The sequence below is a fragment of the Oncorhynchus mykiss genome, chromosome 11 (genome assembly GCF_057628025.1).
Source record: "Oncorhynchus mykiss isolate SJ-2025 chromosome 11, ASM5762802v1, whole genome shotgun sequence".
NCBI classification, from domain to species: domain Eukaryota; kingdom Metazoa; phylum Chordata; class Actinopteri; order Salmoniformes; family Salmonidae; genus Oncorhynchus; species Oncorhynchus mykiss.
Window position 1 is genome coordinate 23,624,485 of NC_143032.1, and position 16,492 is coordinate 23,640,976.

The 16,492-nt window shown below is 43.9% G+C and overlaps 1 protein-coding gene across 4 annotated transcripts in view; it reads right to left on the bottom strand.

Annotated features, from left to right (window-relative positions):
• Positions 1–16,492, bottom strand: part of plppr5b (phospholipid phosphatase related 5b) — a 109,822-nt gene that overhangs the window by 3,421 nt on the left and 89,909 nt on the right. For 2 of the 4 annotated variants that reach the window (XM_021620526.3, XM_021620530.3), the window contains 3 exons: positions 13,071–13,247; positions 3,076–3,210; positions 268–319 (listed from right to left, as the gene is read on the bottom strand). In XM_021620526.3, coding sequence (XP_021476201.1) covers positions 268–319; positions 3,076–3,210; positions 13,071–13,247 — 364 coding nt within the window. The remainder of the gene's footprint in view (positions 1–267; positions 320–3,075; positions 3,211–13,070; positions 13,248–16,492) is intronic. The other 2 variants (XM_021620529.3, XM_090189756.1) reach the window with 1 other exon arrangement.

Below are 16,492 nucleotides of genomic sequence, written 5' to 3' on the forward strand. Positions count from 1 at the left end.
GCAGGGAGGGAGTCATCTTCAGGCAGCCTTTCTCAAAAAAGCTCTGTCAGTAAAGCAAGGGAGAGGGGGAATCAGAGTGTATTTTAGTGGTCATAGAGTATGCTTTCAAAAGTAGCCAAAAGTGGCACTTCAAGATTAATGTGAAAGCGTTAGAACGACCCATACTAACGCAAGAGGGTGGGATGGCGGGGAGTGGGCATGCAGAAACAGGGGGGACAGCTGTGGGTGAATAGGGGGGTGCAGGGATGTACTGTAGCTATGTGCTACCTTGATAATGTGGTTCAACTGCCATATAACCCCTGTCCGCTCCTGCCCAGATCTGAAACCAACCAAACGAGCCCGTGTCAGATGCAGTGGTCTCATTTTAAGCAAACTACAACTGGTAAAGGCTTCATATGGCATTCATAAAGTCTTCATAAGCACCTTATAGAGGTTTTATGAAGGCTTCATTGAGCCGTAAAAGTTGTGGTTTGTTTAAAATGGGACTGATGCAGTTATTTGTCAGTGTTGCTGGGTAAAGAGATGGTGGAATAGTTACCCCACCAGTCTGACTGCTGTAGTTGAACAGGCTGCTAATACGTCACATCACATTATCCATAGCGCTACTCACTAGCTAGTCACTAGAATTTGCAGATGTTATTTTCTTTAGCATACATTTGTGCATGCTGAGTTTAATGTCAGATGTCTTGGGGCTATGTTTAGAACAGGTTATTTTCCTGCTGAGGGTGTCATTGGCAATGATGAAACATTGCTAGCCTTTTTTTATGGCATTGAATATGTGGATTCAATCAACACCCATAAACAGTGTTAATGTTGACTTCTGTGTGTTAATTCTTCAAGTGCAATAACCTGTCATAGCAGCTGATTGAATATACACTACATGGCCAAAGGTATGTAGACAAAACTTCAAATGAGTGGATTCAACTATTTCAGCCACACCCGTTACTAACAGGTGTTTAAAATTCAGCACACAGCCATGCAATCTCCATAGACAAACATTGGCAGTAGAATGGCCCATACTTTCAACGTGGCAACGTCATAAGATGCCACCTTTCCAACAAGTCAGTTTGTCAAATTTCTGCCCTGCTAGAGCTGCATTGGTCAACTGTAAGTGCTGTTATTATGAAGTGGAAACATCTATGAGAACAACGGCTCCGATGGACGAATTTGGGTTTGGCGGAAGCCAAGAGAACGCAACTTGGCCGAATGAATAGTGCCAACTGTAAAGTTTCGTGGAGGAGAAATCTGGGTCTGTGTTTCATGGTTCCGCCTAGGATCCTTAGTTCCAGTGCAGGGAAATCGTAACAGCATACAATAGCAAAGCTACAGCAATGACATTCTAGACTATTCTGTGCTTCCAACTTTGTGGCAACAGATTGGGGAAGGCACAAAGCAAGGTCCATACAGAAATTATTTGTCAAGATCGGTGTAGGAGAACTTGACTGGCCTATACAGAGCCCTGACCTCAACCCCATCGAACAACTTTGAGATGAATTGGAAAGCCGACTGCGAGCCAGGCCTGATCACCCATCAATAGTGCCCGACCTCACTAATGCTCTTGTGGCTGAATGGAAGCAAGTCCCCGCAGCAATGTTCCAACATCTAGTGGAAAGCCTTCCCAGAAGAATGGAAGATGATGTAGCAGCATTATTTTGGAATGAGATATTAAATGAGCAGGTGTCCACATACCTTTGGCCATGTAGTTTATATCAACAGAAACTCATCAGAAAGGAAAAGAGAAAGAAGGAAAAGAAAGCACTTCAACCAGGAGTTGCCAAATACTATGGACACTGAATAGTCAAATTCATCTTGGCCTGATTGGAATCTCCTTTGGCCCATTGGCTGCCTGTCTAACAGGCCCAGTTGGTCAGATGGTCAGCCAGTCTGTCTGTGTAGTGTCTACGTCCCAAATGACCCCTATTTTCTACATAGAGCACTACTTTTGAACAGACCAAGTAGTGCACTAGAAAGAGAATAGGGTGCCGTTTGGGATGCAGCCAGTGTGTTCCAGAGAGTTGGCAGGCAGGCTCGGAGCCCTCACACAAACGGGTGCATACGTTTATTGCCTTGTGTTCTGCAGGTGCTCGAAGTGCCCAAAGCGGCCTCTGATCCAGCGAAAGAACCCCAGAATGCGCTCTTTGAACGATTGAGGAGGCTCATCCTCATCGTCTGTCTCCTACAGGAGTTTAGTGGTATGGATATGCATAGAATGTTTAAGTTACACTGAGTGCACAAAACATTAAGAACACCGCTTTTTTCCATGACAGATTGATCACGTGAAAGCTATGATTCCTTATTAAATCCACTTCAATCAGTGTAGATGAAGGGGAGGAGACAGGTTAAAGAAGGATTTGTAAGCCTTGAGACAATTGAGACATGGATTGTGCATGTGTGCCATGGACAAGACAAAATATTGAAGTGCCTTTGAACGGGGTATGGTCGTAGGGTAGTCTTAAAATCCACTCCACACAGCTTAGTTGTCAGTAGCCTAATCAATGACATGTTCACATAAACCAGTCCGTTAATAATTCAAATGGACAGCTAGTATGACCCATATCACTGATTTCAAAATGGTATCTAGTAATAACCTTGTTAAGAGTTTAATAGTGTAGCAATCTTAGAATATATTCATAGAGTACATAGGATGAAGGGTAGGGGTACTCAACTCTTACCCTACAAGCCTGCTGGTTGTCTGTTCTACCTGATAACGCCCACCCATTGCCCCAGGTCTAAATCAGTCCCTGATTAGAGAGTGAACAAACGTAGTGGAACTGGCTTCAAGGTCCAAAGTTGAGTTTGAGGGGTGTAGGGGATAGGGTATGCCCACAGAGTGTAGGACAGGGATGGGCAACTCCAGTCCTCGGTGGCCTGATTGGTGTCACACTTTTTGCCCCAGCCCCAGCTAACAAACCTTACTCCAATAATCAACACATTTTCAGTTTAGAATACAATTAGTTTAATCAGCTGTGTTTGCTAAGGATAGGGAGAAGTGTGACACCAATCAGCCCCCCCCCGAGGACTGGAGTTGCCCACCCCTGGTGTAGGGTGTAGTGTATAGGCCATGGGGTTGAGTACCTGCGAGGCGATGTACTTCTCCAGTGGGCTCTCCACTCTGGACATGTTCATCATGGGAGCACTAGGCATGTTGTCCTGCGGGGGGTCTTCACTGAGCAACAGCTTGCCTTTGAAGTTATGCACCACACACACCACCTAGAACACACACAGCAGGGGGAGACAGGAGGCACACACACACACACACACACACACACAGAGGGTGGAAGGGAGACACAATAGTCTCTATCAACATAACCATTCTCACACAGACAGGGGAGGAGACCTACATATAGAATCATATAGGATTCTGCCCTCCATGATTCCTTAATGAGACGTTTCAATCTGCAATGGCTTGAAGCCAGAAGAAATTGCTGTAAAAATGTGTGTGCGAACATGCACGTGCACTCATGCCCAATATGTGTGTATGTGTGTCTGATGTGTGAGAGTTGGCCTCTTTAAGCTTGATATGCATGCCTATCCTGAAGCGAGTTAGCTCTCACAATGGATGGTGTATGACACACTCCAGTAAAGGCCAAAACCAGGCTTTAAGCTTCAAAATGAGGTGATCAATCTTACAGTTGGCGTTAACAAAACTCTCTCTGTGTGTGTGTGTGTGTGTGTGTGTGTGTGTGTGTGTGTGTGTGTGTGTGTGTGTGTGTGTGTGTGCCATTCCCTCCCGTTCTCATTCTTCTATACTGGATGCGTTTCGCCCTGCGGTGATAGGGGGAGAATAGAATACATATCTGAGCCCTTTGTTGCTCTAAATTAGTTGCTTTCAATCCTTTCTCCTTTTTCGTTTCCCCAAGCCAATCCATTCCTTTATGCAACACAGCATTTCAAAGCCTTTCAAAAGCCTAAAGCTTATTGCTCCCAATAAATGATCTAGCTCCTACTGAGCAGGAAGGTGTTGATAATTGGTACAATAAAAAGCACAAAGCAAAGAGTCGGGTAATGTATACCATTTTTTTTTTTTTTGACCATTTACTCATCAACAACAATAACAATTGTTTTTCAGCATTTTTTTTGTTGGATGGTGTTGACTAGTGGTATTAGAGTGAGAGGAGAGGAAGACGGAGAGGTTAGTTCTTCCCAACGGTGGGTGTAGCTATGAGCACTGGTCGTATTGGAACCCCAGTCACCTTACCATCGAGCAAGGAGAAAGATATCTACAGTCCCAAATGAGCTAACTCAAGCACTCCCTAATGCTAGGGGTTGTTACAGTATGGTCCTCAGCTATTACAACATAAGGGACCGGGGGCTATGACACAGCGATGCCATAGTGTTGTAGTGGAAAAAATGTATCTGTATTACTATATTCGTATATTCATATCTCTTCTTGCACTTCTTGTTTAAGGAAGACTTTAATGATTCGTTAATGAGGTGACTAACATTATTTAACCTGCAAGTCAGTTAAGAACAAATTCTTATTTACAATGACGGCCTACACCTGCCAAACCCGGGCGATGCTGGGCCAATTGTGCGCCACCCTATGGGACTCCCAATCACAGCTGGTTGTGATATAGCCTGGATTCGAACCAGGGTGTCTGTAGTGATGCCACTAGCACAGAGATGCTGCACCACTCGGGAGCCCCCTAAGTAAAACACTTCTAATATAAGCCTGTCTGCCCTCGATTCTCAATTTGATCCGTCGTGATATGAACCGACTTCCCACAGATTAATGACTTTACTCAATCAGATCATCAATCAATGTGAATTTGAGACACCTCATTAAAGTAGCATCTGATGATCAATCATATGCTTGAGCACCAACCTTGGAATGGTAAACAATAGCATCATGCCACAATAAGAGTTAAATCGATTTACACTTCATTTCAATGCAATCCTGAGAGGCAGCAAGGATGCTCTGTCTATATGGATGATTTTAAGAATAGAAAACATTCAATATTATTCAAATCACATGAGGTTAACTCTCCTTAGACGATAACCAATGGAAACCTTAGAAGTAGATGGATAAGATATAAATGGAGGGATCTAATGTGTTTGGCTCGCACCAAGTTTGATCGATTAGAATAATTTAGGAAAGGTGGTACTTTATAGCATTGAACAGTGAGCACTAATATCGCTCAACAGTCTGGTAGGTTCAGCTTTAATGAAGAGGTCTTTCTTCAGAGTAAACAGCATATTCTCCTAGCCTAGCCCAGCCCACTTCCCTATTCATCTCGCTTCCTAGTGCTAGAGAGAGAGAGATAGAAAGAGAGGGAGCGAGAGAGGCGGAGAGAAGAGGAGGAGAGGCGGTTTGATCTTATTTCTCTGGGTCCCCTATCTCTTTCATCCGCTGACATGCCTTATCTGAGCGGAGCGCTGATTACTGGAACTCTCAAACGCGTGTCTCACAGTCTAACATGCATGCAGCACAGACCGTGCACAGAGAGTGTTAGAAACAACACACCTGCACATAGTGCCTTCGGAAAGTATTACGACCCCTGGACTTTTTCCTCATTTTCTTACGTTACAGCCTTATTCTAAACATATAATACCCCGCAATGACAAAGCGAAAATAGAAATAGCTTTTTTATATAAGTATTCAGACCATTTGCTATGAGATTCGAAATTGAGCTCAGGTGCATTCTGTTTCCATTAATCATCCTTGAGATGTTTCTACAACAGTCCACCTGTGGTAAATTAAACTGATTGGACATGATTTGGAAAGGCACATACTTGTCTATATAAGGTCCCACAGTTGACAGTGCATGTCAGAGCAAAAACCAAGCTATGAGGTCGAAGGAATTGTCTGTAGAGCTCTGAGACAGCATTGTGTTGAGGCACAGATCTGGGAAAGGGTACCAAAAAAAATCTGCAGCATTGAAGGTCTCCAAAAACACAGTGGCCTCGATCATTCTTAAATGGAAGAAGTTTGGAACAACCAAGACTCTTCCTAGAGCTGGCCGCCCGGCCAAACTGAGCAATTAGGGGAGAAGGACCTTGGTCTGGGAGGTGACCAAGAACCCGATGGTCACTCTGAAAGAGCTCAGAGTTCCTCTGTGGAGATAGGATAACCTTCCAGAAGGACAACCATCTCTGAAGCACTCCACCAAATCAGGCTTTTATTGTAGAGTGGCCATACGGAAGCCACTCCTCAGTAAAAGGCACATGACAGCCCGCTTGGAGTTTGCCAAAATGCATCTAAAGACTCTCAGACCATGAGGAACAAGATTCTCTGGTGTGATGAAACCAAGATTGAATTCTTTGGCCTGAATTCCATGCATCACGTCTGGAGGAAACCTGGCACCATCCCTACGGTGAAGCATGGTGGTGGCAGCATCATGCTGTGGCAATGTTTTTCAGTGGCAGGGACTGGGAGGCTAGTCAGGGTCGAGGCAAAGATGAACAGAGCAAAGCACAGAGAGATCCTTGAATAAAACCTGTTCCATAGCACTATTTTATTTTAATTTCACCTTTATTTAACCAGGTAGGCTAATTGAGAACAAGTTCTCATTTGCAACTGCGACCTGGCCAAGATAAAGCTTAGCAATTCGACACAACAACACAGAGTTACACGTGGAATAAACAAAACATACAGTCAATAATACAGTAGAACAAAAGAAAACAAAACGTCTATATACAGTGAGTGCAAATGAGGTAAGTTAAGGAAATAAATAGGTCATGGTGGCAAAGTAATTACAATATAGCAATTAAACACTGGAATGGTAGATCGGCAGAAGATGAATGTGCAGGTACTGGTTCCCCATACTGGGGTGCAAAGGAGCAAAATAAATAAATAAATAAATACCAGTATGGGGATGAGGTTGGTAGATACATGTAGATGGGCTGTTTACAGATGGGCTATGTACAGGTGCAGTGATCTGTAAGCTGCTCTGACAGCTGGTGCTTAAAGCTAGTGAGGGAGATGTGAGTCTCCAGCTTCAGAGACTTTTGCAATTCGTTCCAGTCATGGGCAGCAGAGAACTGGAAGAAAGACGACCAAAGGAGGAATTGGCTTTGGGGGTGACCAGTGAGATATATCTGCTGGAGCGTGTGCTACGAGTGGGTGCTGCTATGGTGACCAGTGAGCTGAGATAAGGCGGGGCTTTACCTAGCAGAGACTTGTAGATAACCTGTTGCCAGTGGATTTGGCGACGAGTATGAAACGAGGGCCAACCAACGAGAGCGTACAGGTCGCAATGGTGGGTAGTGTATGGTAGACTGCATCCAGTTTGTTGAGTAGAGTGTTGGAGGATATTTTATAGACGACATCACCGAAGTCGAGGATCGGTAGGATGGTCAGTTTTACGAGGGTATGTTTGGCAGCATGAGTGAAGGATGCTTTGTTGCGATATAGGAAGCCGATTCTAGATTTAATTTTGGATTGGAGATGCTTAATGTGAGTCTGGAAGGAGAGATTACAATGTAACCAAGCACCAAGGTATTTGTAGTTGTCCACGTATTCTAGGTCAGAGCCGTCCAGAGTAGTGATGCTGGATGGGCGGGCAGGTGCGGGCAGTGATCGATTGAATAGCATGCATTTAGTTTTATTTGCGTTTAAGAGCAGTTGGAGGCCACGGAAGGAGAGTTGTATGGCATTGAAGCTTGTCTGGAAGTTAGTTAACACAGTGTCCAAGGAGGGGCCAGAAGTATACAGAATGGTGTCGTCTGCGTAGAGGTGGATCAGAGAATCACCAGCAGCAAGAGCAACATCATTGATGTATACAGAAAAGAGAGTCGGCCCGAGAATTGAACCCTGTGGCACACCCATAGAGACTGTCAGAGGACCGGACAACAGTCCCTCCGATTTGACACACTGAACTCTATCAGAGAAGTAGTTGGTAAACCAGGTGAGGCAATCATTTGAGAAACCAAGGCTGTCGAGTCTGCCAATAAGAATGTTGTGATTGACGGAGTCGAAAGCCTTGGCCAGGTCGATGAATACGGCTGCACAGTAATGTCTCTTATCGACTGCGGTTATGATGTCGTTTAGAACCTTGAGCGTGGCTGAGGTGCACCCATGACCAGCTCTGAAACCAGATTGCATTGTGGAGAAGGTATGGTGGGATTCGAAATGGTCAGTAATCTGTTTGTTAACTTGGCTTTCGAAGACCTTAGAAAGACAGGGTAGGATAGATATAGGTCTGTAGCAGTTTGGGTCTAGAGTGTCACCCCCTTTGAAGAGGGGGATGACCGCGGCAGCTTTCCAATCTTTTGGAATCTCAGACGATACGAAAGAGAGGTTGAACAGGCTAGTAATAGGGGTTGCAACAATTTCGGCAGATATTTTTAGAAAGAGAAGGTCCAGATTGTCTAGCCCGGCTGATTTGTAAGGGTCCAGATTTTGCAGCTCTTTCAGAACATCAGCTATCTGGATTTGGGTAAAGGAGAAATGGTGGGGTCTTTGGTGGGTTGCTGTGGAGGGTGCCGGGCAGTGGGTTAGCCAAGTGGAAAGCATGGCCAGCCGTAGAGAAATGCTTATTGAAATTCTCAATTATAGTGGATTTATCGGTGGTGACAGTGTTTCCTAGCCTCAGAGCAGTGGGCAGCTGCTCTTATTCTCCATGGACTTTACAGTGTCCCAGAACTTTTTTGAGTTAGTACTACAGGATGCAAATTTCTGTTTGAAAATGCTTGCCTTAGCTTTTCTAACTGCCTGTGTATATTTGTTCCTAACTTCCCTGAAAAGTTGCATATCACGGGGGCTATTCGATGCTAAACACAGGATGCTTTTGTGCTGGTCAAGGGCAGACAGGTCTGGAGTGAACCAAGGACTATATCTATTCCTAGTTCTACATTTTTTGAGAGGGGCATGCTTATTTAAGATGGTGAGGAAGGCACTTTAAAAAAATAGCTAGGCATCATCTACTGACGGGATGAGGTCAATGTCATTCCAGGATACCCCGACCAGGTCGATTAGAAAGGCCTGCTCATAGAAATGTTTCAGGGAGTGTTTGACAGTGATGAGGGGTGGTCGTTTGGTTGCAGACCCATTACGGATGCAGGCAATGAGGCAGTGATCGCTGAGATCTTGATTGAAAACAGCAGAGGTGTATTTGGAGGGCGAGTTAGTTAGGATGACATCTATGAGGGTGCCCGTGTTTACTGATTTGGGGTTGAACCTGGTAGGTTCATTGATAATTTGTGTTGAGATTGAGGGCATCAAGCTTAGTTTGTAGGATGGCCGGGGTGTTAAGCATGTCCCAGTTTAGGTCACCTAGTAGCACGAGCTCAGAAGATAGATGGGGGGCAATCAATTCACATATGGTATCGAGGGCACAGCTGGGGGCAGAGGGAGGTCTATAGCAAGCGGCAACAGTGAGAGACTTGTTTCTGGAAAGGTGAATTTTTAGAAGTAGAAGCTCAAATTGTTTGGGCACAGACTTGGATAGTAATACAGAACTCTGCAGGCTATCTCTGCAGTAGATTGCAACACCGCCCCCTTTGGCAGTTCTATCTTGGCGGAAAACGTTATAGTTAGGAATGGAAATTTCAAGGTTTTTGGTGGTTTTCCTAAGCCAGGATTCAGACACGGCTAAGACATCTGGGTTGGCAGAGTGTGCTAAAGCAGTGAGTAAAACAAACTTAGGGAGTAGGCTTCTAATGTTAACATGCATGAAACCTTTGTAAACATGCATGAAAGGCTTTTACGTTTACAGAAGTCAACAAATGAGAGCACCTGGGGGGTGGGAGTGGAGCTAGGCACTGCAGGACCTGGATTAACCTCCACATCACCAGAGGAACAGAGGAGAAGTAGGATAAGGGTACGGCTAAAGACTATACGAACTGTCCGTCTAGCACGTTCAGAACAGAGCGTAAAAGAAACAGGTTTCAGGGCACGATAGCATAGATTCAAGGCATAGTGTACAGACAAAGGTAAGGTAGGATGTGAGTACATTGGAGGTAAACCTAGGCATTGAGTAATGAAGAGAGAGATATAGTCTCTAGAAATGTTTAAACCAGGTGATGTCATCGCATATGTAGGAGGTGGAACAACATGGTTGGTTAAGGTATATTGAGCAGGGCTAGAGGCTCTACAGTGAAATAAGACAGTAATCACTAACCAGGACAGTAATGGACAAGGCATATTGATATTAGAGAGAGGCATGCGTAACAAAGTGAACATATGGGTCCAGTGAGTGGTTGGGCTGGCTGGGGACACAGCGATTCAGACAGTTAGCAGGCCGATGCTAACAAGCTAACAGTTAGTAGGCCGGGGCTAAACAAGCTAGCAGCTAGTAGACCGGGGCAAGCTAGCAGTTAGCAGGCCGGGTTAGCAAGCAGTTAGCAGGGGCTAGCAGTTAGCAGACCGGGTTAGCAAGCAAGCAGTTAGCAAGGGCTAGCAGTTAGCAGACCGGGCAGGCAAGCTAGCAGTTAGCAGACCAGGATAGCAAGCAAGCAGATAGCAGGGGCTAGAAAGTTAGCCTTTGGGGGACGTCGCAATGGGGGTAAGTCTGTTTTTGCCTCTTTGTGCGGTGACGTCGATAGACCAGTCGTGGAATTAGTAGGGTTCCAAGTATCTCTAGGTAGCTAGAAGGCCTAGCTGGTTAGCATAATGGGCCTTCAGCGGGCGTCGCGCCTGAGGGGCCTGTTGGGAGTCCTCGGGCAGATTATTTCGGTATTCCAGTCGTAGGGGATCTGCGGGGTTCCATGCCCCGTACCGGCTGTAGAAGGGGTCCGGATATTGTAGCCAGGAGTATACTTCGGTAGTAGCCCAGGAGTATACTTCGGTGGTAGCACAGGAGCTCTGGCCGGGCTAGCTTCAAGCTAATTTGTGCTTGGTCTGGGATGGAAACGCTAGCCAGGAGTAGTCATCCGGGATTGCGATTAGCTAGTGCTGAAGATCCAGATGAAAATGTTCAGTTTGCGGTAGGAATCCGGGGATAAAAATAACAGGTCCGTTATGCTCTGGTTAGAGTCACGTTGTTCGAACTGACGAGAGCGTTCCGAGCTGAAGGTTAGCTGATGACCGCTGGCAATGGTTTGCTGACTGATAGCTGGTAGTTACCTAGCTAGCTTCAGTTGAGGGATTCCAGATCCGAAGTAAATTTAAATACTTTAGGAAAAAAAAGAAAAATCCACGTCACATTGGGTGAGGCGGGTTGCAGGAGAGTATTTAGATGTTGAGGTTTAGCAAAATATTTTAAAGGATATGCGACGAAAAAGATGTAAAACGATATATACAAGGGACACGACAGGACAAAGACGTCTGACTGCTACGCCATCTTGGATTACCACGACTAAGGTCTTCAGACTGGGGCAAAGGTTCACTTCCCAACAGGACAAGCATAAAAGCAAATATAAAACATCATGTACATATAAAAGCATCCGACGAAGATCTGAACTGAAGCAGAATAACAGAGGAACGTTATGAACATGGCAGGATCTTATAGAGTTTAACTTAAAGGAATGGGAGTGATATGGGAATGGTGTGGCTGCTAATATCCACATTATGTTTCTCCTGTTCTGGGTAAGGTACAGATATAGATAGTAAGGCCAATGACTGGTCCAGACATCTGGGACCCCTAGGGAGATGTGTTCACACTCCAACCCCAGCCTCATGGGCCTCCACTGGACTACCGAGCCAGAAACAGACCCATGGCCCAGTCACCTCCAGAGTCGACCAGGAGAACTAGGTGAAGGGAAGATTGCGAGAAATGTTCAGCGACAGTAGAAGTACAAAGACACAACCACTGTCATTACTGTTCACTGTAAAATCCTTTGTGAGTGTTTGTGCATAAGCTTTCACATGCATGCACGCATGTCTATATCTCAATTGTGCCTCTGCAATCCATTATCATCCACATTTCAATCTGCGTTAAGCCAACTCCTATCATTGCTCCACTTCACTCCATGCTTGGCTTCCCTCTCTGGCCACGATGGATCGCCAGTGCCCAATGGGAGAACGTTACTGTGTGAAAGGGAAAGTCAATTTCTATGTGGAGCAGCAGTACAGAGGAACTGCAGAGCAGCACAATGGGCTTTGCAGGCGTTCCGGCTCCAGTGGATCAGGGGAAAGGCTCTTAGACTCCATAGGAGGGCCCTTGGCGAGGAGGGACAGGTGGGAGAGGACCAGAGGAATTAAGTGGGGCAACTGCCAGTTTGCAGGGTTGTGTAACAATACACAACAATACACACATATCTAAAAGTAAAAAAAATGATGAAATATAGAAGTATTAGGATGAGCAATGTTGGAGTATATATATATATATATATATATATATATACATACATACAGTACCAGTGGGAAGCACACATGCGGAGATCATCCGTTCACCTACTCTGTGTCTCACAAAAATCTCAAATTTTGACTCATCAGACCAAAGGACAGATTTCCACCAGTCTAATGTCCATTGCTCGTGTTTCTTGGTCTAATCAAGTATTTTCTTCTTATTGGTGTCTTTTAATATCTTCTGTATACCACCCCTCCCTTGTCACAAGACAACTGATTGGCTCAAACGCATCAAGAAGGAAAGAAATTCCACAAATGAACTTTTAACTGTTTAACTGTTAATTGAAATTGATTCCAGGTGACTACCTCATGAAGCTGGTTGAGAGAATGCCAATAGTGGGCAAAGCTGTCATCAAGGCAAAGGGTGGATACTTTGAAGAATCTCAAAAATAAAATATATTTTAATTTATTTCACACTTTTTTGGTTACTACATGATTCCATATGTGGTATTGCATAGTGTTGATGTCTTCACTATTATTCTACAATGTAGAAAATAGTAAAAATAAAGAAAAACCCTTGAATGAGTAGGTGTGTCCAAACTTTTGACTGGTAGTGTAAGTGAGTGCTGTGACAGGTAGGGTATGGGTTAACAACCCTATTCCCGTTATAGTGCACTACTTCTGATCAGAGCCCACCATGGTATAAAGTAGTGCACTAGATAGGGAATAGGGTACCATGTGGGACACAACCATACTGATGCTGATCCAGGTTCTACAACCCAGTAGTATGTTGTCGAATTTAGGACAGCCTCACAGTCCCAAGAAGTTGGTGTTGATGCTGTCCTAATACGCACACCAGACATTGTGACAATTTTGATGCTACTGCAGGACAGGTTCTTACCAGGAAGGTAGCGATGGCCACTCCTATGATGAAGCCAGCGATGACATCAGACCAGTGGTTCCGATACTCAGCCACTCTGTTAAGTCCTGTGAGGAAGGCCAGACACATCAGACCCAGGGACAGCACAGGCTTGGCTAGCCGCGTCCCTTTGGCTTTCACCGTGCACGTGATGTAACTCTGGTGAGAGGGAAGAAGAAGATGGGAATGGTTCAATGAATTTCACTGTTATTCCCTCACATTTTATAGACAACTAGATGCTTTCTACTAGGGAATGTACATATATTTATAGTTCTTATAGTTCATACCGATAGACTGCACATTGCCAAATCAGTGCTTAATCTTCCTTATACGGCATTGGTGTCATCTCTCAAACAGAGCAAATGGGACCGCATACAACATTTAGGAACCATAGACATCTTGAGAATGCCAATACTATATTAATTCAGCAACAACAGAGTGCATCAATGCCTGTTACAGTATATATGTGTCCCCCGTGTGACTAGGGCTGTATAGAGCTGGGTCTCTATTCAAGTAAATGGTTTCTCATCTAAAGTACAGTATAACCGAGGTGGGTACAGGGCTGTCGGTGGATGTGTTGTTTCTAACTAACTGTCGCCTCTTTGCCCCCCTGCTCTACCTGAGAGGGAAAGACAGATAGACACAGATTGAGAGAGCGTAGGGTACCGGTGGAAAAGAGAGACAGACAGAAAGAAAGAAAAAGAGGGTGGTGGGGTGTGGGAGTGAGAGACAGACAGACAGAGAGACAGACAGAGAGAGAGAGACAGACAGAGTGAAACACACAGAGTACACAGCTGCCCCTGTCTCAGTGCTAAATTAGGAAGCCTGTGAGTCAAGCAGAGAGAAAGTGCCCGGAGCGGTGCCTCCCCTAACCCAGCTGGGACACAGATGATAGAGGTGGACTAAACAGGGCCTGTCACTCTTCTTAATTGTTTTAATCATTCTGATATGACATGGCATGGTGACAGTGGGACTCAAAATTCTCAAAAGTAACTTAAAAGTGACTGTAACATTCATTTAAACATGTTGCAAATGAGCTTAAAAGGCAATTGAATGGCCGCATGAACGTAATGAACGTAACTAAACAAACGGAGAGAAAACAAATGCCCATTGTCCCATTGTCGTTACATGGCTGGAGAAGTAGAGGAGAGGAAACATGATTAAGAGTTTTGTTTTCCCTTGTTGTAGTCCTCTGAAGTGAAGCCACACGCTTTATAACGAATCCCTCATGTCAGAGCGGCAGATGAGTAATTGTGTTTTTCATTAGTGCAAACTCTACGCTCCGAGGGCACATTACCCACTGTTATCTCTCTCTCTATGGACTCAAAGGTTGCATGCACCCTGACCCATTTTCATTCCTTCTCTTCTCTGGGGGTTAGAAGGAGATACACAACAATAGATATATTTTTTAATCTTTCCCTATCTCGCTCTGCGTTAGTTTATGACATCTCTACATGACATGAGTTGACGTCAAGTTAAAAAAAATGATGCACTGTTCCAAAGGCAGAAAATGCACTATAAAAGTTTGCCATTTTAAATCAGAGATTTTGTATTGATTTCCGCTGGGTTAATGATAGCAGTGATATAGCATGATGATCATCGTCACGGTTGATGAACCACTGCTTTACGAGACAGTCGTTCCTTCCTGCAGGATAACAAACTACGATGAATACCATCACCACCTCCTTCACCATATCTCCCCATGCAGAAAGAACCTGATTAAAAACAGTTAAACCCAATGATAAGCTCTTCTGTGTGTAAAATGAAATCCCAGTAAATCCCCAAAAGGCGATAGTGGTTCAGTCTTACTGCTGATTGACCTTAACATTTGGAATGGTCTGGCCCATTATGTGGTGATTCACTGTATCCCCAGAGCTTTCATTAAAACAGTGACTATACTGTGGTCAGGGTAGTCATGGTGTGTGTGTGAAGGGAAACTTTCTCCCACTCAGGTCAAGGGCATTGCTCACAGTCCTTCCCAGGGGCCATGGGTGGTAAGTTGTTAAAAACGTATACATTTCACACATGACGACACTCTTACTATGTCCCTCCAAAAATGTCCTCCGAGGCAGTAATCCAATCTACCCAATGGGTGAGGTCAACTTGATTTCAACCATCTAATAGCCTTACAGAATGCTTTACACAGGAGTTGAAGCTCCGACCTACATTTTCAATTTAATGTCACATATTAAGTGACATTTGTACTGTCACTAATCAAGGATTGTCAGTTAAATGGGAGTGGGACACTATAAATATATTCTGAAGAGATGAAGAAGAGTGACAATGTCCTTTACTGACAACCTTTTAAAGATCAATCTCTCCCACAGAGTTAGCATGCTGTCATACTCTACTGACTGACTGGATATACTGTCAAACCCATCCTGTATAGAGGTCTTAAGGTTTTAAAACCACAATCTGTACATGTTTCACATAAAGATAAAGTCAACTGACTTCATTCATTATATTTGGTTGTGCATACCATCAAAGAGTGGACTGCCATTGAATGTCTTTGGACTGCCTTTCAATGGGAACATACCCTTCTCAGCCATAATGAACTAGGTAAGCCTATAATACAGTACAGTATACAACAATCACATTGTCTCATTCAGATTATCCCATACAACAGATTCTAGATGATGTCCACAAGCCAAGCATTTGATCCTGCTATGGGCTCATTACCAGCAGCCTGTAATAATGCTCCAGACAATGAGGGAATAACAGGAGTAATCACCAATCTCCATAGTGCTGCTTTACAGTAGCATGCAGAAAGCTAACTTCTGTCAGGGGTTCACCTTGGGGTCATGATAGGGGCTGTACCAAATGTTTGATGTATTATAATAATTGATTTTGCTTATGTTGTATTATAGGGTCCTAGACTACCGATTAACAATATATATTAATTATATTGTTATATTATTGTTATTTTATTATTATATTGTTCCACAGTCTTTTCTAATCTCTGCCTCTTATAAAAAAAAATATATAAAAAAATGAAAATAAAAAATAAAGGTTTTTGAATGATTCAATTAAAGATATTGTCAGAATGCTAATTTCACCAATGAGACAATGATTGATAAGGAACAAGGAATGAACCCCAACACTTCTAACTTGTGCTTTACAGTAGCATGCTAACCATTAAATACAATGGGTTTTATGTAGCTAGCTTAAAGGCGCTAACTGCTAATAAACAATGTGCTTTACAGTATCATGCTAAACAATGCTAACAGCTACAAAACAATAGCACTGCTAACTGACCTACATCATAAATGGATCAAGGGGGGAAAAACAGTCCATTCAAACATACAGTTGAAGTCGGAAGTTTACATTTTTTCAACCACTTCGCACATTTCTTGTTTACAAACTATAACTTTGGCAAGTCGGTTAGGACATCTACTTTGTGCATG